Source organism: Kluyveromyces marxianus, chromosome 4, assembly GCF_001417885.1.
Source record: "Kluyveromyces marxianus DMKU3-1042 DNA, complete genome, chromosome 4".
Taxonomy (NCBI): Eukaryota; Fungi; Ascomycota; class Saccharomycetes; order Saccharomycetales; family Saccharomycetaceae; genus Kluyveromyces; species Kluyveromyces marxianus.
The window spans coordinates 372360-400229 of record NC_036028.1 but is presented as its reverse complement, the minus strand read 5'-3'; the positions used below and the strand labels follow the sequence as shown (position 1 = coordinate 400229).

Below are 27870 nucleotides of genomic sequence, written 5' to 3'. Positions count from 1 at the left end.
TCAACTATCTTTTAACCTATGAACATTCGACAGTAGCACGGTATACTATGCTACTTCAGCTATTTCTGTCATAGTTCGTCTACGGGACTTTTTAATTTCTTTTTGTTTACAGGTTGAGAATTTTTTAAGAGAGCGATGAGATACAAGGCGATGAGATGAGCATCTACAAATATAAGAGTTACCAAAAAGCTAGTTGAAAATATCACAAAGGCCAACAATTGCAGGTCGTTTTTGCACGAGAATCAGAGAGACACAACTTTTCACGATTAAGCTAATTAGCAAAAGTCTCTGAATCAATTCTGGTCCCAAAGTCTCTGTTAGAAAGGAAGGCGCTAGGATTATACGTTTAGTTTTATTTTGTTTGCCAAAATAACCTATACCACCAAGTCATGTCATCGTCTACTTTCATTAATTTAGATACTGATGTTGTTACGGAAAAGCTTTCAGTATTCCAGAAGGCTTTTCCTCAGCAACATGTGAGAGACTTTTACAGATTTGATTCAAAGTTAACGACCGAGGAGAATTTATCAAATTTAGCCTCTTGGTCTTTAAGAGAAGACCTAACCATTCCACACTTATACACTTACAAAAACATATTCTTGGATTGTTGTGCTAGATGGGTTTTGAAATCTGAGTCTAGCCAACTCGTGCCTGTCCTACATGCGTTAGGCAGGATGGTAGGCCTTTTCCCAGAAGCTACCCAACTAATCGAATCATTTTTGAATGAGCATACCCATTATTTCAACGCAATGTTACAAACATACCCTTCTCAAGACTCTCAAGATATTATTAAAATTCTATTGGCATTTTACCGTTTAATTCAATATGACAAGGTTCGTTTCGAGAAATACATGAATACAAGAACTCTAAACATGCTTTTGGAGCACGATTCTCCGGCTATTCTATTATTGGTTCTTAAAGTTCTTAATGTCATCTTAGAGATGGCAGAAAATGCATACGAAGGTCTCTATGAAAAGTACATTACCCAAGGTAACACCCAAAAGGCTATCCTTGATCAATTCGAAGGAGCAGAAAATGTTGATTACCAGTTTTTGGATTTAAATGAGGCCAAGAGATTATCAAACTACCACAGCTTACCTAATAATACAAATGAGCTAGTATTGTCTATTAGTGGCCAGAAAGTACCATCAAAGCTCATTCCCATCGACACTACTCAGCTTTCTCCATTGATAGTTGAGGTTTGCGGTGTGTTTATCACAAGAATGTCTCATTCTTCCATTACAAAAGGTGATAAGCCTCAATTAGAACACTCTTCGGATTTGGTGTATACTGAAAGTGCCGAGAGTGCATTGAAAAGTTTGGCACAAGGGATTCAGTGCAACAAACCAACGATGCTTGTAGGAAAAGCTGGTTCAGGGAAAACTTTCTTGATCAATGAACTTTCCAAGCGCATGGGCTGTCATGATTCTGTAGTCAAGATTCATTTAGGAGAGCAAACAGATGCAAAACTTCTATTGGGTACATATACTTCTGGAGAAAAGCCTGGTTCTTTTGAATGGAGATCAGGTGTTTTGACTACTGCTGTCAAGGAAGGACGATGGGTTCTAATAGAGGATATCAACAAGGCTCCAACTGAAGTCTTATCGGTGTTACTTACTCTTCTAGAAAAGAGAGAAATATCCATTCCTTCAAGAGGTGAAGTGATCAAGGCTGCTAATGGATTTCAATTGCTAGCCACCATCAGACTAGATGATCATCATTCTTCCAAAAGGCCTTTAACTAATGATATAGACCTTATCGGATTGAGACTCTGGGAAATGGTCTCAGTTAACGAGCCATCCGAAAAGGAATTAGAACTCATTCTCCAAAAAAGATTCGACATTCTAAAAGCATTAATACCAAAGCTCATAAACACTTACAAATGCGTCAAAGACATTTATAGAAATCCCCAATTTGTTTCACTTAACAAAGGTGTACATCCAAGAGTTGTGAGTGTAAGAGATTTAGTAAAACTATGCCAAAGAGTTACTTTGTTATTCGAAAGTAATAATATTTCCAAACCTGATCAGCTAATTGAATCAAGCGTTTATGATAATATTTTCGCTGAAGCTGTAGACTGTTTTGTTGGTTCGATTAGTGAATACAGAGCTATTCAACCTTTAGTTCAATCTATTGGAGAACAACTAGAAGTATCTACTTCCAGAATATCGCTCTTCCTAAGTAAACATGTCCCAGAGATTGAGACATCTGGAAATGAAGTTATCATCGGAAGAGCCCATTTGCAAAAGCCCAAGTTAACAATACACAAAAGAAGTGCAAACTCAACTTCATTTGCTTTCACCAATCACTCATTACGTTTAATGGAACAAATAGGTGTTTCAGTGAAAATGTGCGAACCAACATTATTGGTTGGTGAAACGGGTACTGGTAAAACTACTGTTGTACAAGAGTTAGCGAAACTTTTGAATAAAAATTTAACTGTCATTAATGTGTCGCAACAAACTGAAAGTGGGGATTTACTAGGTGGTTACAAACCTGTAAATTGCAAAACTGTAGCAATTCCCATTCTAGAAGAGTTTGAAGGGCTCTTCATTTCTACATTCTCCATGAAGAAGAACGAAAAGTTTTACAAACTTTTACATAAGTGTTTCTCCAGATCTCAATGGAAGAATGTTTCAAAATTATGGAAAGAAGCAATCAAGATGGCTCATAGCATTCTTAACAAAGAACCCAAGCAAAAACCTGATTCAGAGAACAAGAAAAAACGTAAACTTGATCCTGAAAGTAAACAGTTGTTAATTCAGAAATGGTCAGAATTTGAAAAAACTGTCGAAGCATTCGAGATACAGTCATCTACTCTCGAACAATCGTTCGTCTTTAATTTCGTAGAAGGTTCACTTGTTAAGGCTGTCAGAAACGGCGAATGGTTATTGCTCGATGAAGTTAATTTAGCCTCTGCAGATACTTTAGAAAACATTGCAGATCTTCTTTCTGAACGTGATTCTAGAAGTATTCTTCTTTCAGAGAAGGGAGAAACTGAATCTATTAAAGCTCATCCTGATTTCAGAATATTCGCTTGTATGAACCCTGCTACTGATGTAGGAAAAAGAGATCTACCTCCAGGTATAAGATCGAGATTTACCGAAATTTATGTGCATTCTCCTGACCGTGATATAACGGATCTTCTATCTATCATTGACAAATATATCTCCAAGTATAGCGTCAGTGATGAGTGGGTTGGAAATGACATTGCAGAATTATATCTAGAGGCCAAAAGGCTAGCAGAAGAAAACAAAATTGTAGATGGTTCAAATCAAAGGCCACACTTCAGTATTCGTACTCTAACTAGAACGTTACTCTATGTTACTGATATTGTCCATATTTATGGCTTAAGGAGAGCACTATATGAAGGATTCTGTATGGCATTTTTGACTCTACTTAACCTACCTTCTGAAGAACTACTCCACGACATCATCAAGAAGCACCTCTTAGGTAGAATGAAGAACCCTCATTCAGTAATGTCACAGGTTCCACCTTCTCCTGGTACGGATTATGTGCAATTTAAGCATTATTGGATGAAGTGTGGTTCATCTGATATCATTGAGCAACCACACTATATTATCACTCCATTCGTTGAGAAAAATATGCTAAATCTTGTCAGGGCAACATCTGGAAGAAGATTCCCAGTTTTAATTCAAGGTCCTACTTCCGCAGGTAAGACTTCCATGATCAAATATTTGGCAGATATCACTGGTCATAAATTTGTGCGTATTAACAATCATGAGCATACGGATTTACAAGAGTATTTAGGTACTTATGTTACCGATGATACGGGAAAGCTTTCCTTTAAAGAAGGTGTTCTAGTTGAAGCGTTAAAGAAAGGTTATTGGATTGTCTTGGATGAGTTAAATTTGGCACCAACTGATGTGCTAGAAGCTTTGAATAGACTATTGGATGACAACAGGGAACTATTTATTCCAGAAACTCAGGAGGTCGTTCATCCTCACCCAGATTTTATGCTATTTGCCACACAAAATCCTGCTGGTTTATATGGTGGACGTAAGGTATTGTCAAGAGCATTTAGGAATCGTTTCTTGGAGTTACATTTCGATGATATTCCACAGAGCGAGCTTGAAATTATTTTGAAACAGCGTTGCGAAATTGCCCCATCTTATGCCAAAAAAATTGTGGAGGTTTACCGCCAATTATCTCTAAACCGTTCTGCAAATAGGTTGTTCGAAAAGAAGAATTCTTTTGCTACCCTTCGTGATCTTTTCCGTTGGGCTTTAAGACCGGCAGTCGGATACGAAGAACTTGCTGCCAATGGGTACATGTTGCTTGCCGAAAGATGTAGATCAACAGAAGAAAAGGAAGTGATCAGAAAGGTCATAGAAAGTGTGATGAAGGTCAAGCTTGATATGGATAATTATTATGCTAAGTTGGAAGAGCCTTCTTTAATGGAGACAGATAGTACAGTTGTATGGACTAAAGGTATGAGAAGATTAGCTGTGCTTGTAAATAGCTGTTTGAAGAATAACGAACCAATTCTTCTTGTCGGTGAAACAGGATGCGGTAAAACTACTATCTTTCAATTAATTTCGAAGTACTTTGGAAAAGATCTCATTACTATTAATGCACACCAGAATACTGAAACAGGTGATATCTTAGGTGCGCAAAGACCTGTACGTAAGAGATCAGAAATGCAAGCAAGACTCAACTCTCTACTTCGTACAGTATTAGGCGATCCTGATCTTGAAGCAACTCTAGAAGAGCTTCTCTTCTCTTATGACAAGTTAAGCAAGGAAGAAGTATCAGAGGAATTGCAAAACGAGATTTCATCCCTAAGAGACTCTCTCAAGATTCTTTTTGAGTGGGCGGATGGTCCGTTGGTTAATGCAATGAAGTCCGGTAACTTCTTTTTGTTTGATGAAATTTCATTGGCTGACGACTCAGTCCTTGAAAGATTAAACAGTGTTTTAGAGCCTGAGAGAAGCTTACTTCTAGCGGAAAAGGGAACTGTCGACTCCTTTATCACAGCCTCGGATGGGTTCCAATTTTTTGCAACTATGAATCCAGGTGGTGATTACGGTAAGAAAGAACTTTCTCCTGCTTTGAAGAACAGATTCACAGAAATTTGGGTTCCATCTATGGAAGATTTCAACGATGTTGAAATCATAGTTTCTACCAGACTAAGAGAAGAGGTTAAGGATTTAGCGAAAACTCTTGTTAAATTTTCTGAATGGTTCTCTAAAAAGTTCGGAAATGGGAAAACAAATACTGGTGTTATATCTCTTAGAGATATCCTAGCGTGGGTTGATTTTATCAATTCCACTCTAACTGAAGTTAAAGACAAGAATGCATGCTTATACCACGGTGCTGCCATGGTTTTTATCGATGCTTTGGGAACAAATAATACTGCACATCTTGCTGCTAATGAATCCAAGCTTCGTGAACAGAAACAGGAGTGCGTCCAGGTTCTTTCAGCCTTGTGTGAGTATGACTTGATACCATTTTTCGATAAAAAAGTAGATGTTGAATTGAATGATAGAGAGTTAAAGTGTGGAGAATTTACTCTTGAAAGATCTTCCAATGTTATATCAGATAACTCTTTCAAAATTAATGCTCCTACCACTGCGATGAATCTCATGAGAGTAGTAAGGGCTTTGAATGTCAAAAAACCTATTCTTTTGGAAGGGAGTCCGGGTGTCGGTAAAACCAGTTTAATTGCTGCGTTAGCGGAATACACCGGAAACTCTTTAACAAGAATTAACTTATCTGAACAGACAGACTTGGTTGACTTGTTTGGATTTGACGCTCCGGGAGAAAGAACTGGTGAGTTCATTTGGAGGGACGCCCCATTTTTAAGAGCGATGCAAAAAGGTGAATGGGTTTTACTAGATGAAATGAACTTGGCATCACAGTCTGTGTTAGAAGGTTTAAATGCATGTCTTGATCATCGTGGTGAAGCATACATTCCTGAGTTAGACAAAGTCTTTACCCGTCATCCTAACTTTTTGGTATTTGCAGCACAAAATCCACAGTATCAGGGTGGTGGTAGAAAGGGTTTACCGAAATCTTTCATTAACCGTTTCAGTGTAGTATATGTTGATATGCTTACACCAGAGGATTTATTAATGATTGCTACTCATATGTACCCCAATATTGACCGCGATATATCATCTAAAATGATAAAAATGATGTCGAGATTGGAAGATGATGTAAGCAACAAAAAACTCTGGGGTAATGCTGGTTCCCCATGGGAGTTCAATCTCAGAGATACCTTAAGATGGCTAAAGCTCTTAAATTCAGCATCTATTTGCAAAGATATTACCACTGCCGATTTCCTAGAAATTATCGTAAAACAAAGATTTAGGTCACCAGAAGATCGTTCTCATGCTACTAATTTAATATCTGAAATTTTCGGTGAAATTAGTGAGAGAGATCCAATTTTCAAGGTAGGGACTTCTTACTTACAAGTTAATGCAGAAGTGATCGATAGAAACCCAATTATTCAGTTTGATACGCTGCAAAATCTAGTCCCTCTTCAATGCAACTTTAATGTTTATGAATCCGTACTAAGATGCGTGAAACATAACTGGCCACTAATATTGGTAGGCCCTACGAATGCTGGTAAGACAAACGCGATAAAGTTTATAGCATCGATAATTGGTAAGAAGACTGTAGAGTTTTCGATGAATAGTGATGTTGACAGTATGGATATTCTTGGTGGCTATGAACAACTTGACATTAACAGAAAACTATCGACTACTGTTAACTCATTACTAAACACTTTACAAGAATTGCTCACCGTAAATCTATCTTCAGGAACAGAAGGCGAGATTCTTTCAGCGGCATTTGACTTATACGACTTCATTAGCAAGGTTTCAGTGTCTAGCTCAAACTTCCATACCGTGGTAACGCTATTCAAGAAACTTTATGACGTTATTGAGTCTAATGATTTGTTGGATTCCTTAAATGACTCAATTCAACTGCTAAACAAAACTATCCAAAAACCAGCCGCTGTTAAGTTTGAATGGTTTGATGGTATGTTAGTCAAAGCGGTCGAAGAGGGACATTGGCTAATTCTTGATAACGCAAATCTCTGTTCTCCTTCCGTGCTTGATAGAATAAATTCACTATTAGAAACTAACGGTACACTAATTATCAACGAGTGCTGTTTGACTGATGGTAAGCCTAGAGTAGTTCAACCACATCCTGATTTCAGACTCTTTTTGACCATGGATCCTAAGTTCGGAGAATTATCAAGGGCTATGAGAAATAGAGGTATTGAAGTCTTTATGGACGATTTATCAAATCGTGCTTCAAGTCAAGATAGAAGATTGCTAGGATTTGAAATTTCCTCCCCTTCAAGTGTAGGTGATGATATCCAAACGCAATTTGAATCTTTACAATTATCATCTTCTCATGGGGCAAAGAAACCTTTGGCTTCTTATATGTCATCAAGATCTTCTAAGCTACTACCTTTAGCTGCGATACATGATTTTGCCTTGAGAGGCGACATCGCTCCATACTTAATTTCTACTATTCCTCAGAGTGCCACAAGTTTGATACCACTTTGGTCAATGAATGTCCAGAACTCAAAACTGTATTCAGAAGTGGAATTATGCCTTGAAATGGACCTTGTTGTCAACTTTTTGAGAGAAACTGGGAAGCTATCAGAAATAAATGCTGTGTACCAGCCTCTTGAGAATACCGCCCCAGGAATTGTATTGAACGTAAGTGATTTCTGTAATCATCAAAGTTTAATTCCGACTTTGAACAGTTACATTCAATCTACTATTGCCAAATCCGCTCCCCTCTCCTTAACTTCAGAATCAGTATTTTTCTTTGCTTTGTCGTGGTATTTGCTAGATGCCAAGCATAGAATAGAATTTGCAGAGAAGAAAGCAATCAATGGTAAGGTGAACGAATTATCCTATTTGGAACTTTCAGCAGCTGCATCTCTTGGAAAGAACATCAAAAACCCACCAAAGATCAAGATTTTCAAATTATTGAGAGACATCTTGAAGTTATCTTTGAGTTCAATTTCGAACGTTCCGTTGTTTTCGGAGAGAAATATCTACAAGGCATTTTTTGAACTCTATGGTTTATGGCATGGAACGTTCTCTGTAGCCCAGGAGAAAGATGAAGCTAAACTAAGAGTATATCAAGAGCTATTCATGGAGTGGTTAAATTCATTTACTTCTGATTTACCTTTTGCATTGGACTTCAAAAATCTTCTAGCCGAAGTTTCCCAACCTAATTCTCTAACCACTGGTGCTTCCATGAGTTTGATTTGGGAGGAATATCGGAAAACCTATCCAATAACAGCAGAAACATGGGATTTGTTGCTACAATTGGAGTCTCTTTCAAGAGATTTTGATTTTATGACAAGTAGACAATTCTCGGATTCATATCCTGTGATACAGGAACTCTTACAAAGTCTTCATAATTTATATGATGATATTTTGAACAACGAAACAGCACACTTTGCTGAAATTATTGAAGAGGCGCGCAAGGCTATTAGTAAACTTGACGAAATTTCAGCCTCTTTCTTAATTCAAAGGAAACATTACTTTGCAGAAGAATTCACTTCCGTAATTAGACTTCTCATCAATGATTTCGGACATACGAGAAACATAATCGAAGAGATTTCCTCAAATTCCCTGATCAGTGCAATTGATATTATAAAATTGAAGTCTGACGACTGGGTTTATCCTCCTATTTTCAACCAGTTGTGGAAGAAGGAGGGAGATAAGTTCATCTCGAGAACGAATACTATCTTCAAACCCGTAATGATCGAAAGTATCTTTATGAAATGTGAAAAGTTTGAGGAAGTTTCGGGTAGTCAACTTGATCAGGCTTTACGTGATGCTCAGCTTTTAGCAAAGACTATGGTAAAATCATCTAGAAAAATCTTGGATGACCAAAATATTGTTTACGCCAAAATACTTAAGGACTGGTGCTTGAAAATCATTTCACTACACCTAGGTGTTACCATTGATGAAACAAGATCACTTTCTATGGAAGAGATAACATTGAAAGTCAATGAATCAGAAATTTCATGGTTCAAACCAGTATTCAATAAATTTTTGGGTCCTGCTATATTCTTAATTGAGTCAAATGTTAACATTAAAACTCTAGGTAAGGCGTGGGTACTATTTGCTGCTGGCCTGCTCCAACTTTATGTTCCAAGCTCTTCTTATGACCCTGCAATTCGTGATTATGTTGTCTATGATAATTATATTACTCATAAGGAATTGTCAGAGTCCCTAATCAATAACTGGAAATGTGTCGGAAATGTTCTTGTTGGTGATCATACCATTTATTCTGAGAGGTTAATACCTCCAATAGATACAAATGATGCACCAAAGAAGCCCAGAGTCTTCCGTCCTTCACGTTCAATTGATCCGTTATTTGATGAATGGTCTGCATTTATGGCTTCGAGTGTTGATTTGTCGCCAGTAATGAACTTACTTGATTCTGTACTTGACAATACCAATATTTCAGAAGACAGATTAAAGATGTTTGACCAAAACACTTCACAATTCTTGGAGAGACTCTCTACAACATATCAAGTGTATTCTGATATCAATGATATATTTGCAGGCTATATCTACGCCATGAAATTTGGTTTCAATATGCTCTCTCTTGGTACAGAGGACGAATCCAAGAGTCTCGAAGTTTCTCCATTGTTTTCTGTCGATTGTACAATGTTAACCACAGAAGAATCTATCATTCTTCCATTAACAAAACTCAATCCTTATTTAAAGGCAAGAAATCATAATTCCTATGATGTGGAAAAGGTTTTGACTTACTTCCTAAAACTCTGTGTCCTTCATAAGGAGGACAATGGTATGGTTGAAAGTCTAAACCAAGTACTACAGCCACTATATTATAGATGGTCTTTGCGTAGAATGAAGAATGAGCAGGAAGCCGAGCAAAAAGGAAGTCTCTTCAAATACAGCGATGAATCCAATGATGTTGAAGCAGAGTTCAAAAAAATGTTCCCTGATTATGAAGACTCTCTTTCCCTAGAGGATGTTTCCTCCAAAAGTGATGAAGCAACTTTGTCTGATTTATACTTTGATATTGCAAAGACTTATATGGATATTTTTGACAAGAGCTCTTCAACTTCTATCACGGAAGTTGTTAGGGAAGGTTCGACCGTTGTAGCCCAACTATTAGAATGTTGCCAAGACTTTAAGATGTACAACCTAAACGAAGCTACCCTCCTTGCTACTCTTGATACATTAACTACTAAGAGCATGAACTTTAAGAAGGCCACTGACAATAAAACCTTTGATTTCTATAGGGGAAATTCAATTAGCGAAACCAAAAAGGCCATGAAATTTATTGAAAGCTTATGGAATCATGTAAACGAACTATTAAAGGAATGGCCCGAACACGCCACCTTACTAGAATTATATCGTGTTTGTGAAGAATTTATGTCATACGCGGTTTCAACTCCAATGGCCAGACTTTTGCAAAAACTTGAACAAATCTATACATTTATTGTCGAATGGCAGAAGTACGCGTCTTCTAAAGTGTCATTGCAAAGTCATATTGATTCAGTAACAGGCATCATAGTATCATGGAGAAGATTAGAACTACACACTTGGAAGGCATTGTTTGAATTAGAAGACGCTAATAGTACTAAGAGTATTGGAAATTGGTGGTTCTATTTGTTTGAGACTATTATTATATCTACTGATAATGCTGAATCCGATATTTCAACGAAATGTTCTTCACTCTTAGCTGCTTTAAACGTCTTCTTCAGCAAGAGCACATTCGGTGAATTCCAAAATCGTCTAAAACTTGTAAAAGCGTTCTGCAAACATGTATATCTACTATACGGTCATGGTTCGATTGTTTGCCAAGCACTAGATAACTTGGTTACATTTTATGAGCAGTTCACTGATATAGTAACTGATAAAATCAGTAAGGAGAAGAAGACATTAGAAAAGGAAATCTCAGAGGTTATTCTTTTGGCCAGTTGGAAAGATGTTAACATTGATGCTCTAAAACAAAGTTCTCGTCGTTCACATAATAATCTTTTCAAAATTGTGAGAAAGTACAGATCATTATTAGCTACTCCTATGTCCTCCATCATAGAGTCAGGAATAGATCCTACTTTAAAAGTTAAGTCTACATACAACGCCACTACCATTGCTCATTTCAGGTCTATTGATTTGATATGGGCAAAATCACTGGTGACTACCATCCCTGATTGGGACAGTAGAACTAAGGCCTTGAAAGATATTGATTTGATTGATAAGAATCTCGCCATTTATACCAATAAAATCGGGACCCAGACATATCCTGATTTACTAGAGTATGCTCTATATGTTTCAAGTGAAGCAAAGAGATTACGTGAAGAGACACCTTCAGTGTATAAAAAGGATAAAAAGAAGTTACTTTCAACCCTTAAATCACAGAAACAAAAGCTTCTAAGTGATACTCTAAAGGAACTAAAACGTATTGGTTTAAAGGCAAACTATCGAGAGGATATCAGGAAAGTGCAGCAAAGTGTGATTTCTGTGTTGACTAACTCAAAGTCATTCAAAAGCACCGTATTAAATTCATGCGATCCTTACTTCTTCAGAATCTTAGACTTACTACCTCGCTTGAAGAATGCTGTTGCATCTCCATGTGGTGATATTCCGGTAGCATACATTGAGAGAGGTATGGCAATGACCGAAAACTTGGTGTTTTCGTTGATTGCTACACGTGAACCTCTCTCTAAATTTGCAATAACATACAGCAAACTAGATCACTTAAGGTCAGACCTTGAAAACGTTTCATTAGATTGTAAGGTAATGAAACACGCCACATTATCTTATAACATGCAGTCTTTTGCATATGTATGCAAATGGTTCCCTCAGTTGATTGATTACGTTGTCCAATTTTTGCAGAACTCTCCCGACTGTCAGCTATCCAACTCTACAATAAGTTCTTTGATAAACTACAAAAATACGATTGTTGATTTTGCATGGCAATCAGGCAAATTTAGAGTGTATACTGACGAAACAGAACAGTTGCTGCAACGTTTCGGCGATTGTATTAATAAGTTCATTGCTGAGTTTTCAGAAACAGACCAAAACGTATCTTTTGTGTTCAATGTCTTAATATCATGGTTACAACGTGGATACACTACTATGGAAAATATGTCTGACACAATTCCTATGGAAGAGATTGATGGTAAGTTACGCCGTATCAGCACTTCGATATTACTTTCTGTTCAAAAATTGTTGGACAATAAAGTTGAATTATCTGAGGAGAACGATAAGTGGCTGGTAGAATGTAATAAAAAAATCATGACTGATATCAAACTTGCCAACAGTGAAAAAATTCATGCTTTGATCGACGACTTGATATTAACATTGAAAAAGCATTCATTCAATCCGATTAACTCACCTTTAGCATCTGCTGCTGTGTCTTTCACGATGCCAATAATAAACCATTATTTCGTTATGTTGAATAATATATTGAACTCTACCTCTGAGAATTACTATAAGTGCAGCAAGTCAACCTATGTGTTTGCAACTTTATTATACAATTTAGCGAAGGATGGTTTCTGCTCTCCAGAGCCACCATCAGAAGAGACTGAAGATAATAATCTACAAGAAGGAACAGGTCTTGGCGATGGGGATGGTGCCCAAAACAACTCTAAGGATATAGAGGAGGACGAGGATCTATTAGAAGATGCACAAACAGAAAATAAGGACAAGAGGGATGATAGCGATGATGAGGATAATGAAGAAGAAGATGATGCCGTTGATATGGAAGGTGATATTGCTGGTGATCTGGAAAATATTTCTGACCAAGAAGATAAGGATAACAATGACGAAGAAGAAGAAGAAGAAGACCTTGATGAAGAAATTGACAACTTAGATGAGGACGATCCTAATGCGTTAGATGAAAAGATGTGGGAAGAGCAAGCGGAAGATGATTCCAAGGAAAAGGATTCCAATAATGTTCCTGAACAATCTAAGGAAGATGATGTGCAAGCTTCGGAAGAACAAGCTGATAACAATGATATGAAACCTGAAGATAAACCTAATGAGGACCAACAAAATGCAGAAGACGGGGAAGAAAATGATGATGAAGATGGCGAAGAAGAAGATGTTGGAGAACAAGAAGATGAAGTCAGAAACGATGACAACGAGGAACTTGAGTCAAATGTTCCGGAAGTAGAAACTATGGACTTACCTGAAGACATGAACTTAGATTCAGACCAGGGAAGTGATAACGAAGAAGAAGGTTCTGAAGCTGAAGATGAATTCGAGGATAAGATGGATGTAGATGAAGAAGAAAGTGACAGTGAAAATAAAGCAGGCGATAAAATGACAGAAACTGAAAACCAAGAAGATGAAGATGGTGATGAAGATGTTGATATGGACGAAGAAGACAACGCAGAAGAAGAACAAGAACAAGAAGAGGAAAATGAAGGAGACGTTGAAAACACTGACGATGTCGAAATCAAAGAAGAAGGTGTTCAATCTGATAATGAGCTTGAGCAAGAACAAGAGCAAGAAGAAGAGTCAAAAGCAGAAGCTGGTGGAGAAGATGCTGAGGACGTAGAAGGTCTTGACGGCTTGGATGCGATCGATGACAAAGATCAAATTAACACCGAAGCGGCTGTTGAGCAAGATGCTGGTGCTAAGGGTGAGGGTTCAAACGCCATTGACAGCGAAGAGCAAAATGATATTGGAAGTTCTGGTATGGCTCAAAGTCAAATTCAAGAAGACAACCAAGAAGATATCATGGATGTGTCCCGTAAAGAAGCTCAAGAAAGTTTGAAACAACTCGGTGATTCATTAAAAGAGTTCCATAGACGTCATCAAGAAATCAAGGAAGCTTCAACTAACTCTGAAGATCAACAAGAGGACAGTGCCAACCAAGTCCCAGATGAATTTGAACATGTTGATGGTGCAAATACAGAAACGGATACTCAAGCATTGGGAACTGCCGAAAAGGATCAATTGACAGGGTTTGATGAAGATCTAGCAATTGATGATGAAATAAACGAACAAGAAGCTGAAGATGCCAATGTTGAAAGTGGTGAACAAGAACAGATTACTGAGCCTATGGAAATAGATGAGAGTGATCAAATACAAAACGGTGACGCTGATAACGAGGAAAACAATGGTAAGAGTAAGGGTGCGTTCATTGGCGAAAGGAAATTCGAAGAAGAATCTGCAGATCTATTCAAACAGGAAGATCTATCCGATGAAAATGACTTAGATCAGATGCTAAATGAAGTTGATAATGAGGTCACCGAAGAAAACTCTACCGCTGTTGCTCCTAGATCTTTGGACGAGGCTCGTGTTTTATGGAAACGTAGTGAACAAGAAACAAGTGATTTGGCTGCTGGGTTAAGTGAGCAATTACGTTTGATTTTGGAGCCAACTCTAGCAACAAAGTTGAGAGGTGATTATAAGACTGGTAAGAGACTAAATATGAAACGTATCATTCCATACATTGCATCGCAATACCGTAAGGATAAGATTTGGTTGAGAAGAACGAAACCAAGTAAGCGTCAATACCAGATTATGATTGCAGTCGATGATTCCAAGTCTATGAGCGAGTCAAAGTCGGTTGATTTAGCATTCCAAAGTATTTGCTTAGTTTCCAAGGCTTTGACGCAACTTGAATCCGGTGGTCTATCTATTGTCAAGTTTGGTGAAACTGTCAGAGAGGTTCATCCATTTAACATGCCATTCAGCACCGAATCTGGATCTCAAACATTCCAATGGTTTGATTTCCAAGAGAACAGAACTGATGTCAAGAAGCTAGTCGCTGAAAGTATCAAAATTTTCGAAAGAGCCAGAGCATCAGAAAACAATGATCTCTGGCAACTAGAGATTATTATCTCTGATGGTGTCTGCGAAGATCACGAGACATTGGTCCGTTTAGTCCGCAGAGCAAGAGAAAACAAAATCATGCTTGTGTTTGTTGTTATTAACGGTATCAACTCTAATGAATCCATTATGGAAATGTCTCAAGTGAAGTATATTCCAGATGAATATGGAAACATGAAGCTTTCTGTTCAGAAATACTTGGATACATTCCCATTCGAGTTTTACGTTGTTGTTAACGACATCAACGAACTTCCAGAAATGTTATCTATAATCTTAAGGCAGTATTTCTCAGAAATGGCTGCCATGTAATGTAAATTACTAAACCAATTAAACCAATTAAACTAAGTACATTAAGTAAGCTTATACATTATTATAAGTTCAATCATTTATTAAACAACAATCGAATAATACATATTCATAATTGTAGCCCTAGAACCTAACAATGTCCAAGTCCATCTGATCACGTGCTATATTTTCAACGTCAAAATTTGTTCATGAAAAAAATACTGAAAAATTTTCTATATAAGTACTTGAAATATAGTGACATGTTAAAGGAATTCAATCTACTGTTACAGGTTTCTCAAATGTATAGTTCAATTTGGGGTTGGCAAGACATGCCTGAACACCAGGGACATCGATCCCTGTTAGACACACTGGATAACATGTTATTAGGGCTATATACCTGGTGGTATTAGCCGCAATAACTTGTTTTCAGTTCTTGAATCTGTAAAGCAAAATTAATATGATGATAAAACTTTTTGTTGTCTCGAAGATTTATTTCGATGTGAGCACATGATTTCTCAAATAGACTACAACGGTATCTGATCTTGCTATAATAAATATTGTATATTACTGTATCTCTTTACCGTCTACTTGAAGAGGTGTATAAGTGTGCGGTACTTCTCTTTCTTTTTGAGTAACTAATTGCAGTATTGGTTGATAAATGTATATATATTCAACTCATTCAAATGGAAGTAAATAGCCTAACTCAACAGGATCAGAGAGATTGATTGTTCCTTACTATACATGCACAAGGGTGGCATCTAAGCAATCTACAAGATGGCTAAAGGATCTTACGGTAACAAGCTGCGATACAAGCATCCATTGCCTATAGAAGCTGAACCAGTACCATCATTATGGAAACAGCCAATACAAACCCTGGTGTGGATACTTGATTGGGCGTTGGGTTGGACTAATACCAGAATAATAGATGTGGAAATAAACGACATAGGACAGATTTTAGTTTCAGATCAATGGCAAATGAAGTATCTATGGGAGCATGGCTTTTTTGGTACGGGCCAGTTATCTAGAAGTGAGCCTAATTGGCATGAACGTACAAAATCTCGATTGCAACTTGAAGATGGGAGTAGTATCAATTTGGAGGTCGTTACAGACGTTAGAAGAAGGCAGCGGCTTGAATTCAAGAAATTGCGTGCTGAATTTGAGGCGAAGAAGTTAGAAATGAGACGTCAAGGAATCGTCGATGAAGCCTTCTTAGAACAGGAAAGGCTCTTTTTGAAAGCTCAAAGAGACAAAGAACTTGCCTTTGAGAAAGAGAATGCCGATATTACCAAAATTCGTGAAGAGGATGAACTGATTATCGACGGAGGTGAAGTCATACAGCTAGAGAAATTACAATTAATGCCTGTAGAGGCGATGTTTCTTTCATATGCGGTCCCAGTTCTTAAAATAAAGCTTCCAGAGCTAACTGCATCGCTAGTTCCGGAATTAACTAGCTTCAATGATATTAAAAAATTACTACATCAGTATGTTGCATATCACCATTATAGGTCGAAAGGATGGTGTGTCAGATCAGGAATAAAATTCGGGTGCGAATATTTACTTTATAGAAGAGGACCACCTTTCCAGCATGCGGAATATGGTATAATGGTTTTAGATGCTGAACAATCCAATGACTACACATGGTACTCTAGTGCTGCAAGAGTAGTAGGAGGAGCGAAAAAACAGTTTGTGTTATGCTACGTTGAGCTTCTAACAACCGAAGATGATGTGTGCCGATTATGGAAGGAAGGAAGGTACAACGAGCTCTTCGCAAGTTTCAAGATCCACGAGTTTCTATACAAAAGATGGGTAGCAGGAAAGAACAGAGATTAATAACATCTGAAATCAATTCAGCTTTTTGCTTTTAGTATATACAAAACACATACGTAAGTAAGTATACGCTAAAAAACTACACTAAACCTTCCCTTGATAAGCATCTAGCACCCATCCACAATCTCTTAAGCCGTCCGTACGTTGCTTAGGACCCTTAACTGGATCATCGTATATGTCGTTTAAAGCAGCATCATGAGTAGCTGGCTTGGAGATACAAACCCTTCTACCATTGGGTAGCTGACATTTTAATTGTGAATTTGGGAATGGGCATGGACAATCAGACTCTTTCTTAACACATGCTAACGTTTCCGGACATAAATAATGTGGGCATCCATTATCTAAAAATCTCTGCTGATAGGTCATAGCATCCTGGTCGTTGTGGCCTTGCTGCTGCTGCTGTTGATGATGCCCATCAAAGAAAAATGCTGATACGCTTTGTAGCGCAAATGATATGCAAATGATCTGTAAAGAAACTCTCACCATTTGATTATGATATAGCTTTTCCGAAAGCCAGGTACCTATAGATCCTGTTAGTACTGTAACTAATAGTTTTCGATACTCTTTAACCCTGTGTCTCCTACTTTTGTATAAAGTTGATGTGGCCTTTTTAGATTTGTATAGAAATATTTCATGTAATGGGTTCTTATTGAAAAATATCAACATGCATTATTAGAGATTAACAATTGGAAATTAGTAGAAAGTAGAAGAGGTGTAGAAAGATTAGAGGCTGTGGGGTGTTTTCAGAAACCTTAGGGGCAGAGAGGATGTATGTTGGTATCAATGGGTTTGTAAATGTTTATGACAAAATTTTACACCGATGTAGCTCGCATTCGTCATGCCAATTAGTGATATTTGTTTCGTGTTTGAATATTGACGCGTTATGTGCGTCGAAGATGTTGTCTAGTTTATTCAGAAAGCAGCTAGTTCAGTCCCAATTGGTGCCGGTATTCGGATATTCAGAATTGAAGGAACATTTCCAGCGTTTGGATGAGAACATCAATAGTGTAATATTTGTAGGATGTGGTGGTATGATTGATCTTGAATCGTTTTTGGAGATCGACGCAGAAGATAATAGTATTCCCACCGAAACGGATACAAACAAGGAGACCGAGGCACAGCGATTCAAGAGGGAGATATATGTCTTAGATTGCCACAGGCCGTGGAATTTGGATAATTTATTCGGGTCCCAGTATATAACGTGTTTTGACGATGGGACAGTAGAAGAGTCGTTGAAGACCCAAAAAGATGCATATTACCGACTTATAGAAATAGAAAATGAACTTGGAGAAGAGCTCGATGATGACGATGACGATTTAGATGATCAAGAAGATCAGGTGGCTCAGAAAAGTAATGAAAATGAGAATGAGGGGGATAACGAAGAAGATGATGATGATGATGAGACGATACTGAGGAAAAGGTCGAGTGAAGAATTAGATGAGCGCAAGGTACGCAAGCAGCAAAAGAGGGAATTCCATGAGTTAGAAAAACTACTACAAGAATATTACTCTCAAGGTTCTACTGTGCTGAACTCCCTTTCTGTTCAGATATATTCGCTTTTGTCTGGTATTGGTGAGACCAACTTAGATTATCTGTGGTTATGTATCCTGGGAGTCACTTCGCTCGATAACTCGTACCCACTTGTCTACAATAGGCTAGTGCCTCTACTAAAAGATGAGGTGAAGAGACTGACTCCGAGTGAGAAGACAAAGACACCAGACTCATTAAACCTAGAAATCAGACCTGATTACAGTCTATTTCTTTTAAGGCATACCTCTCTTTACGACAGTTTCTACTACTCGACATTTGTAAATGCAAAACTCTCGTTATGGAATGAAAATGGTAAAAAAAGGCTGCACAAGATGTTCGCACGTATGGGTATCCCACTGACTATTGCTCAAGAGAACTGGATTTACATGGATAACAGTTTTAAAAGAGATTTGAGTGTATTATTTGATAAGAATTTGGATCGGTATGGGCTCCAAGATATAGTGAGAGATGGATTCCTGAGAACCTTTGGTTATAGAGGCTCAATTAGTGCGAGTGAGTTTGTTGAATCCATCACTGCTCTCCTAGAGGTCGGGGATGGGTCAAATGCCTTGGAAAATTCTATCATCTCTGGAGTGTCCCAAGATAATGCCGGCAAGAACAAACCCGACGAGGAGAATCGGGAATACGAGGAAACGGAAGAGCAGCGTATTGATAGAATATTGAAATCAAGACAGAAAAAATGGGTTTCTAACTTCTGGTGCAGCTGGGACGTGCTGGACAATAATATGGACATTTTGAACCAAGGAATTAAGCATGCCACATTCCTGCAAAAAAGTGTTTTCGAGACCGGAGTTGCAATCTTAGAGAAGCGACTTGTAAAACACTTACGGATTTACAGACTTTGCGTATTGCAAGATGGACCCGACCTGCACTTTTACAGAAATCCATTGACTTTACTACGGTTGGGTTCATGGTTGATCGAGTATTACGCGGAAAACGACGAGAAACATCTACTTCCATTGGTATTAGCGAGCCTAGATGAAACAACAGACACCTATCTTTGTGCAGGTATAGCACCCCGTTACCCAAGAGGCCTCGATATCCTAAAGCAGCAGCAGCACAAGACTCTAAATAATTTCACTGTGGCCTTCCAACAGGTCGCTGCTGAGACCGGCGCCAAGGTTAGAATCGACAACTTCGAGAGCTCCATTATCGAGATCCGGAAAGAAGACTTGCAACCGTTCCTGGAACGGTTGACGTTAAGTGGGTTGATTTGACACCGCCCATAGGCGTTCGCTCACTTTTTAGCATCGAAATCACGTGATCGTGTATATCTGGTTTTTGTTAGCATAATTCAGTATAGAAGGAAGCCCTAATAATATAATAGTAACAGACAATCCACAAATGCCTACTATCACCGATCAGTTAGGGAAAGGACGGGAAAGGAAAGGAAAGTAAAGGGAAGAAGTATCGAACCGGTCTGGAACTAAACATCGATCAAAGTGGACAATAAAAAGAAAATGGAACTGCCGCGTTTACCACCGTGGGAAAGCCCCAGATACTACAAGAACAAAAACAGATCACCAATGGTAAGCGATGAGCGTGGCAGGCCGGGCTGCTCGGTGCCAGACCCTACACACTACACACCCCTCATCAACAAGTACGAGCGCAAGCGAGAAAGATCCTCTACAGAAGCTACAATTCCAGAGAACTACGACCCATCTCCTTTCCTTACGCACGGAAATATCTTGAACAGGACCAAAATTGACCAATTAAAGCAACAAGAGGTTTCCATGAGACGCGTATTCGACAAGGAAAGGAGCATTCCCGAATCAAGAATCAATACGCCATATTTTCAACGGCTTTGGAGAGATTTGCAGGAAAAAATCGAGGAAGAAGTGCCTGAATCAAGTCCGAAATTTTCTCTTACGGATTCCCCGCAGGATTTGTACAAGCAACTACGACAGTTCCAGACAACTTTCATTCAAGAAGAAGCCTGGAAGTACGAGGATACAGTTGAGGACCAGGAGTCTGCATAACATCCAAAAATAGCACACACGCTCGGCTGATATATAGTGTATATTGTCTTATGTATGGAAAAAATCACTGCATGAAAAGCCTCTCCCTCCACCTCGAAGCAAAAGCCTGCTTGCCTGTCTGCCTGTCTGCCTGTACCACAACTGCTGCAAACACCGGCACAGCATCCGGTACCAGGGCTTGTAGCGGGTCTTTCGGCCTGCTGCAATGAAGGCTTAGTTAGAATGCGGCAGTGATGGGTCTTTCAGCCGGTGATTATGTTGTCATCATGTACGAACATCACCGGTTCCCCTTTTTAAAAGGCTTTGCAATGAATTAGCTAACTTTACATATATGAAGGAACCATGAACTAAGTTCATAAGGCGGTTAGCATTGAAAGCGGCAATTATAGGCATTGAATTAGGCATTGGTAGCTGAATCGGTTAGTGTGAAATAGGATTCAAGTGACAATGAATGTTATCAAGCTACAAAGGAAGTTCCCTGAGTTCTCGCAGGAAGAACTTTTTGAAACTATCGAACAATTTAGAAACATTGACTTAGAAGACAAAGGATGGGTGGAGAAGCCTCAAATTTTGGAGTCTATCTCTAAGTCAGGACTAGCCTCCTATGATGAGGCAAGAGAAACGTTGAAAAGTGTGGATGTTGATGCTTCTGGACGCGTTGAATTGGATGATTATGTGGAATTGATGGCGAAATTGAGGGGCAACGGGTCATCTGGAGCAGCAGCTCCACCAACCAGTTTCCCTAACGTTTCCCAGGGTAAGGTTCCACCAGCGGTTCCTAGCAAGCCACAGTCAGTGGGGTTGCAACATAAGGGTTCTGGTGGGAAGGCTCAGATTATTGTTGGTGGTTCTACTTCAGGTACAACTCATACTATCAACGAAGAAGAAAGAAGGGCTTTCACCACACATATCAACTCTGTGTTGGCTGGTGATCCAGATATCGGCCACAGATTGCCATTCCCAACTGATACTTTCCAATTGTTCGATGAGTGTAGAGACGGGTTGGTTTTGTCGAAGTTAATCAACGACTCTGTTCCAGACACCATTGATACAAGAGTTTTGAACTGGCCAAAGAATAACAAGGCTTTGAACAACTTCACTGCTTCTGAAAATGCAAACATCGTTATCAACTCTGCCAAGGCCATTGGTTGTGTTGTGGTGAACGTTCACTCAGAAGATATCATCGAAGGTAAGGAACATTTGATTTTGGGTTTAATTTGGCAAATTATCAGAAGAGGTTTGCTCTCTAAGATCGATATCAAGTTACATCCTGAATTGTACCGTTTATTGGAGGAAGATGAAACTTTGGAACAATTCTTAAGATTACCACCTGAACAAATCCTACTACGTTGGTTCAACTATCATTTGAAACAAGCTGGTTCCAATAGAAGAGTATCAAACTTCTCCTCCGATATTAAGGACGGTGAGAACTACACGGTGTTGTTGAACCAATTGGACCCAAGCCAATGTTCCCTAGCGCCATTGCAAACTACTGACCTATTACAGAGAGCAGAACAAGTTTTGGACAATGCTGAGAAGTTGGATTGCAGAAAGTATTTGACCCCAACCGCGTTAGTGGCCGGTAATCCAAAGTTGAACTTGGCCTTTGTCGCACATCTATTTAACACGCATCCAGGTTTGGACCCACTAGATGAAAACGAACCTATTGAAATTGAAGAATTTGACGCTGAAGGTGAAAGAGAAGCAAGGGTTTTCACATTGTGGCTAAATTCGTTAGAAGTGGACCCACCAGTGGTTTCCTTATTCGAAGACTTGAAGGACGGTTTGGTACTATTACAAGCTTATGACAAGGTCATGCCAGGATCTGTTAACTGGAAAGTAATCAACAAGAGACCATCATCCGGAGCAGAACTCTCACGTTTCAAGGCTTTGGAAAACACAAACTATGCTGTCGAATTAGGAAAGTCAAGAGGCTTTTCCTTGGTTGGTATCGACGGTTCTGATATAGTTGATGGTAATAAACTACTCACCTTGGGTCTCGTTTGGCAATTGATGCGTAGAAACATCGTCAACACAATGAATGAATTGGCAACTACCGGAAGAGATATGTCCGATTCACAAATCTTGAAGTGGGCTCAAGATACTGTTAATAAGGGAGGAAGGTCATCCACAATCAGATCTTTCAGCGACCCTTCTTTGTCCAATGCACACTTCCTATTAGATGTGTTGAACGGTTTGGCTCCAGGTTATGTCGATTACTCATTGGTATTACCTGGTAAGACCGATGAAGAAAAATACGCAAATGCCAGATTGGCTATTTCTATTGCCAGAAAGTTGGGTGCATTGATTTGGTTGGTTCCGGAAGATATCAATGAAGTCCGTTCAAGGTTGATCTTGACGTTTGTCGCTTCCTTGATGGCTTTGAACAAAAAATGAATCGCTCGTTAAAGTCGTACAATAAGATATTTCGTGTGCAAGGTCTTGTTACACTATGTAGATATATGTGTATGTATAGAAACGGCATGTACTTTTAACTCAGTATTATTAAACAATTTCGTAATATTAAGTGTTCTTCATTATTTTAATCTATAGTGCCGCTCTAGTTGGCTTGATTTGGTCTTTAAGTTTTTCATCCCACTTAGACTTCAATTCCTTGATATATTTGTACACATCTTCAGATCCAGTCACGTCAACTTCATCCGTCTTGATGTATTCCATACCATCTCTGAAAGTGGCGGATCCGTATTTCATGTGCTGCTTCTCAAAATGTGGGTTTGCCAACGTAGCTACGTATACTGGTGCGTTGGCTGCTTTGTAGCCTTGAATATTGTGCCATGGTGAACCAATCCATCTAGCAAGGTAAAATAATAATAACATACCGTAATAAGTGAATACATTCAAATATTGAAAGAATGAAAGACTTGTAAATATACCTGGGTGAGTCAAGTATTGACGAACTCCTTTCTGTTGCATTTCTTTAAATGTTGCAATGTGTAATAAGTCGACTAATCTCTTAGACCCTTCGTAAGACACATCAGATTTCAATAGTTCAATGTCTTGCAATGAAAAATATTTAGGTGCAGCCATAATACTTGAAATCCACACAACAGTTCCCTTTCCTGCCTCCAAAAGTGGTAAAATCTTTTGGATCAAGTAATATGGACCAAATACATTTGCTTGGAATACAAGTCCCATGCCATCTTTAGATTTTACACCCACTTTTTGAATCTTATAAGTTGGGTTTGTTACAGCTTCTAATGGATTAGCACATACCTCTTTCACTGCTCCAATCCAGTCGATACCTGCATATACACCTTGTGCTGCATTCACAAAGAAGTAATTGATGTAATCGTATCTATTCGTCAAAGTGTAGTACGCGTCTAGTACGCTGACCATACTCGTAAAATCTACTAACAAATAATCATAATTGACAGAACCTTTTCTGCCCGCTTTCTCAACAAACTTTTCAATGAATTCAATACATTCCCTAGCTCTAGGTAAGGTTCTCGATGTAACCACTATCGTCAAAGTTTCTTCTGGTTTACTCTTCTCGATTAATCGATATGCAATATTCAAACCAAGGTTGCTATTCGTACCGGTAATAACAGCAATTTTAGAAGATGGCATCCTGCTCAATTTTATGCTTAGATTATCTGCAGTTAAATGTACTTATCGTAGTACTTTGCATCAATACCGGCCAGTATTGTTTTTATTCCCATGTAAAATTAATATTCTTTCTTATGCTTAAGATGCTAAGTTCGTAATGAATCTAACTAAATATCGTCGTTTAGCTAACATTAAAAAGATGAAAAAGGAAACCAGTCCAATTGTGAATAATCTATAGTTATTTGATTAGTTACTAACTAAGGGTCTCACTTACATCGAAATTATCTATACAATGACATCCACAGCCAGAAGGGCATTCATCATCTATCTTCCACCATTTTAAGGCGCATAGTCTGTGTGTCACGTGCTGACAATTCCCACAAACGAAGACCAGTCTGTCTACTTTTAGGTTGCAGTAGCAACAGTTTCTAGAAAGAGGGTATTCATCAGACTCGATCCATTGGTTAGAAACGCCCTTATAGATGTCCAACCCTGCGTCATGTTCGATAGCGTGCAAATAGTCTAATTCTGTGTTTAAGTTCACATTGAATTTCAACAGCTCAGCACGATCCATCGGCAGACCCCAAATATAAAGCATCTCTGCGTACTGAGTGCGATAGTTCCTGAACTTGCTCTCATCTTTGGCATCAACTAATGAAGGTTCCTGTCCTTCGAAAGCCAAATCCAAAACTTCATCGTGGATAAGTTTTATTTTGATATCCGGTAGAACAGAATCTGCGTCTGCATATCCTGTTGTGTTGGTATGGTTTTTCCCATTCTTATTACCATTTGAGTGATGGTTTTGATGGAAATAGTCTTCTGAAATTATCGATGACCCATCATTTATTGATGGTGCTTGAGTGCTGCCATATCTTAACCGAGCATTCTGTGTATTCATATCGTTAGAGTAAAACGAACCATGGTTAGAATGAACATGGGGAGACGACTCATACTCATTATTATAGAAACTGATAATATTCTCAGATAAAGTTTGAGGTTGTGCTGGTCTAGCAGTCCTATTATCATCTGGTCTCCCTAGTTTGACGAAGATACAACTCATCATTGCTAGCATTTGGAGATTCTGACATTTTTCAAAATACTCAAATAATCTCTTGACTAGGAGCGTTCCACCTAATGTATGTTGATCCCAGGAGTAGTTGTAGAAATTACTGTCACCTCTTCCTATCAAAATATTGGATATCATTCTCCAACACTGGGCAATATCTTCATAACCGTACTTTTCAGCAATTCCGGCATTATATTTTGCTACGCTTTCTGGAGACTCACCGAATAAGATATATTCCTTTGCAAGCTCTCTTTTATCGGGAACCAAGTGACTGAAGTCTTGTATGGTTATTGATGATTTGGAGCGCTTATTGGAGTCATTAGTTTTACCCGAAGTACTCGTTGATGACCTCATCTCATCATGAAACATTTGTGGAATGGCAGGCATTTTGGTGCGAAGCGTTATATCATTCTTCAATATATCATGTAGGAAATCAGCGTAGCTGTCATCACTGTCCTCTGAATCCGATCCAGAAGATTGATTTGACTCAGTACGATGTAATGAATTGACTGAGAGCGTTTCACGGTATGTCTTCGGTTTGTTTTCCGTTGTAGTGTCCATTTCTTTCAGCGTTTGGGAAGCTCCCACATGAATGTTTTTCGATTTCATAAAGCCTCCTATACCAGTTCTTCCTACATCTAAAATATTGTGCTGCTTCCTCTCGACTTTACTCTCAGTTCTAAAGAAACAAACTAATGTACCTTGGGCAGTCCAGACAGCACCGCACCCGTTAGGGACCGGGGTACTGTCAAATTTTCCTTCTGAAACACTAGAATATAGATGTAAAGAACCTTCTTCCCGTTCCGCAAAATCATCATTTGAAACTGAAGACATATCTGTTCCATCTACACTTTCGTCCTCTGATGACTCAATAGTCGAGTGCTCAACAGAGGTAATGTCTTCAAATTCAAAGCTGAATATCTTGTTGTCATCTTCAGAATCTGATATATCAAGATTCACTCTCTCTCCAAGGAGGTATTGTAAACAAGGCTCAAGGCAGTACCGATTTGAGTTTACATATTTTTTTGTTATTTCTTTCAAGTGATCCATTATTTCAGCTCTCTTATGTTCGTTTAAGTCCCTATTCTCTTCAATTTTAAATACTGGCTCATTTCCCTTCATCGGGTAATCTGGCGGGAAGTTTATGACAATGCGCATAAAGATATATCTCTCTGGATCATCTTCAACCCATGGACCATTTAAAGTAAGCACTAACTCTCCTGTAGACACTGATATCTTTTCAAATACAATTCTGGGGAATTTGTGTCCAACCGCGGTCACCTCTTCTCCAAGGTTATTTAACCTCGTATCTTCAAAAAAGTCATGTGGTGATTCCGTGTTGTGCATTCTAACACCAGAAATCCATTGGAGCTGATCTATCTTATTCTTAGCTTTCCATTGGCTCAGACCGGATTTTGTGACAAATGTCTCCCTTGGAACCTCTACATTTTTGTAGTTTGAATCAAATAATTGACTTTCTGGTTCGTTCCTGAAACTCTCATAATTATAGTTTGGAAGTTTAGAGCTCAGTTCTCTTCCGCATTCGTAATGTACTTTCTCATAAATCATTTCTGGAACGGGCCAAAGCTTTAAATCACAATCTTTAGACCAAGTGACTAATTGAAACTCCCTATCATCGACTGTAGTATTATAACTATGTCTTGATCTCCATAAGAAATCTGTTACCCTATCTGTATGACCCTTGAATACATATGTCGCTTGTAATTTAGAGGTTTGAGGTTCTGAATCTATTGGATCGTGTAAAGCACTAGCAAGGTACACTGAGTTATTTCCACCAGACATAGGCATTATACAATAACCATCTCCAAAAGGTAAATATCTTCCTCTCCACACCGGGAAATCCGTAGTAATTGTCCTTTGTAACTCATGCCCTACATTATTATAGTCCCAGAACCTTACGCTTGCGTCGTTCCCGCTGGACATTATCTCTGATTCGTTAAATGGGTTAAAATCAATACTGTTGATGCTGCCCTCGTGACCCTTTAAAACGGATAAAGGTGTAGTTCCTTTCCTAACATCCCATATGTACAGTATGTTAGAATGCGATGTTGCCAAAACATTGGAGTTCTTGTGGTTCCATTTAACTTGTGCTGCTCCCGATCGCCAATTGCTGGTTCGATAGTAAGGTTTCTTAGGACTTCTCATATCCCAAGCCAAAGCATATGTGTCAATAGAACTTGTAGCCAATATCTCTGGCTGCAATGGATGGAAATTGATATCTGTAATGGCCCTGAAATGGCCATGTAACACATGCTCAACAGCCTTCGACGAACTTCTCGATAAATTCCAAACTATGGCTTTCTGATTTGATGTAGATATAACCCAATGATGCTTTGCCGGATGAGGACACCATTGCACATCCGCAACTTCCCATGAAGTAATGTGATGTAACCACCGTGGTTCAGAGAAAGGATCGTCCAAATCTACTATATATAAACCTTTCCTACTTGCTAATACAACATCTCGGCCTGATGGGTTTATTGACACGGCATTAAAACCACCGTCCACTCGAAGAGATAGGGATTTTCCAAACGTGGGAGATGCATACGGGTCCCCTCCAATATAGCCAGTCATTTATAAGCAGCCAATTGCACTGGTGTTTGGGGCTTCTTCCATACCTGGCTAAATGTATGCAATCTATTAAATAAGTCATATATGTTATTTTCCTTTAAGTTAGGCTTTTTTCAATATAATAAAGATATCAATACTATAAACAGAAAGTAGAAGAACAATGCAATCTCAACATTAC

At 38.6% G+C, this 27870-nt stretch overlaps 6 protein-coding genes across 6 annotated transcripts; 4 read left to right on the top strand and 2 right to left on the bottom strand.

Annotated features, from left to right (window-relative positions):
- Positions 1 to 389: 389 nt before the first annotated feature.
- On the top strand, positions 390 to 15134 carry REA1 (AAA family ATPase midasin; the record flags this gene model as incomplete). Its single annotated transcript, XM_022819454.1, has 1 exon — positions 390 to 15134. The coding sequence occupies one exon, from the start codon at positions 390 to 392 to the stop codon at positions 15132 to 15134; it is 14745 nt and encodes a 4914-aa protein (XP_022676018.1).
- A 750-nt stretch (positions 15135 to 15884) lies between these two features.
- SEN2 (tRNA splicing endonuclease subunit SEN2) lies at positions 15885 to 16940 on the top strand (the record flags this gene model as incomplete). Its single annotated transcript, XM_022819453.1, has 1 exon — positions 15885 to 16940. One exon carries the CDS (start codon positions 15885 to 15887, stop codon positions 16938 to 16940), a length of 1056 nt encoding a protein of 351 aa, XP_022676017.1.
- A 764-nt stretch (positions 16941 to 17704) lies between these two features.
- CDC45 (DNA replication initiation factor CDC45) lies at positions 17705 to 19705 on the top strand (the record flags this gene model as incomplete). The annotated part of the gene is made up of 1 exon (XM_022819452.1): positions 17705 to 19705. One exon carries the CDS (start codon positions 17705 to 17707, stop codon positions 19703 to 19705), a length of 2001 nt encoding a protein of 666 aa, XP_022676016.1.
- A 1209-nt stretch (positions 19706 to 20914) lies between these two features.
- SAC6 (fimbrin) lies at positions 20915 to 22864 on the top strand (the record flags this gene model as incomplete). The annotated part of the gene is made up of 1 exon (XM_022819450.1): positions 20915 to 22864. One exon carries the CDS (start codon positions 20915 to 20917, stop codon positions 22862 to 22864), a length of 1950 nt encoding a protein of 649 aa, XP_022676015.1.
- Positions 22865 to 23014: 150 nt separating this feature from the next.
- Positions 23015 to 24055, bottom strand: ERG27 (3-keto-steroid reductase; the record flags this gene model as incomplete). Its single annotated transcript, XM_022819449.1, has 1 exon — positions 23015 to 24055. One exon carries the CDS (start codon positions 24053 to 24055, stop codon positions 23015 to 23017), a length of 1041 nt encoding a protein of 346 aa, XP_022676014.1.
- A 232-nt stretch (positions 24056 to 24287) lies between these two features.
- Positions 24288 to 27695, bottom strand: MTC5 (Mtc5p; the record flags this gene model as incomplete). The annotated part of the gene is made up of 1 exon (XM_022819448.1): positions 24288 to 27695. One exon carries the CDS (start codon positions 27693 to 27695, stop codon positions 24288 to 24290), a length of 3408 nt encoding a protein of 1135 aa, XP_022676013.1.
- Between the last annotated feature and the right edge of the window lie 175 nt (positions 27696 to 27870).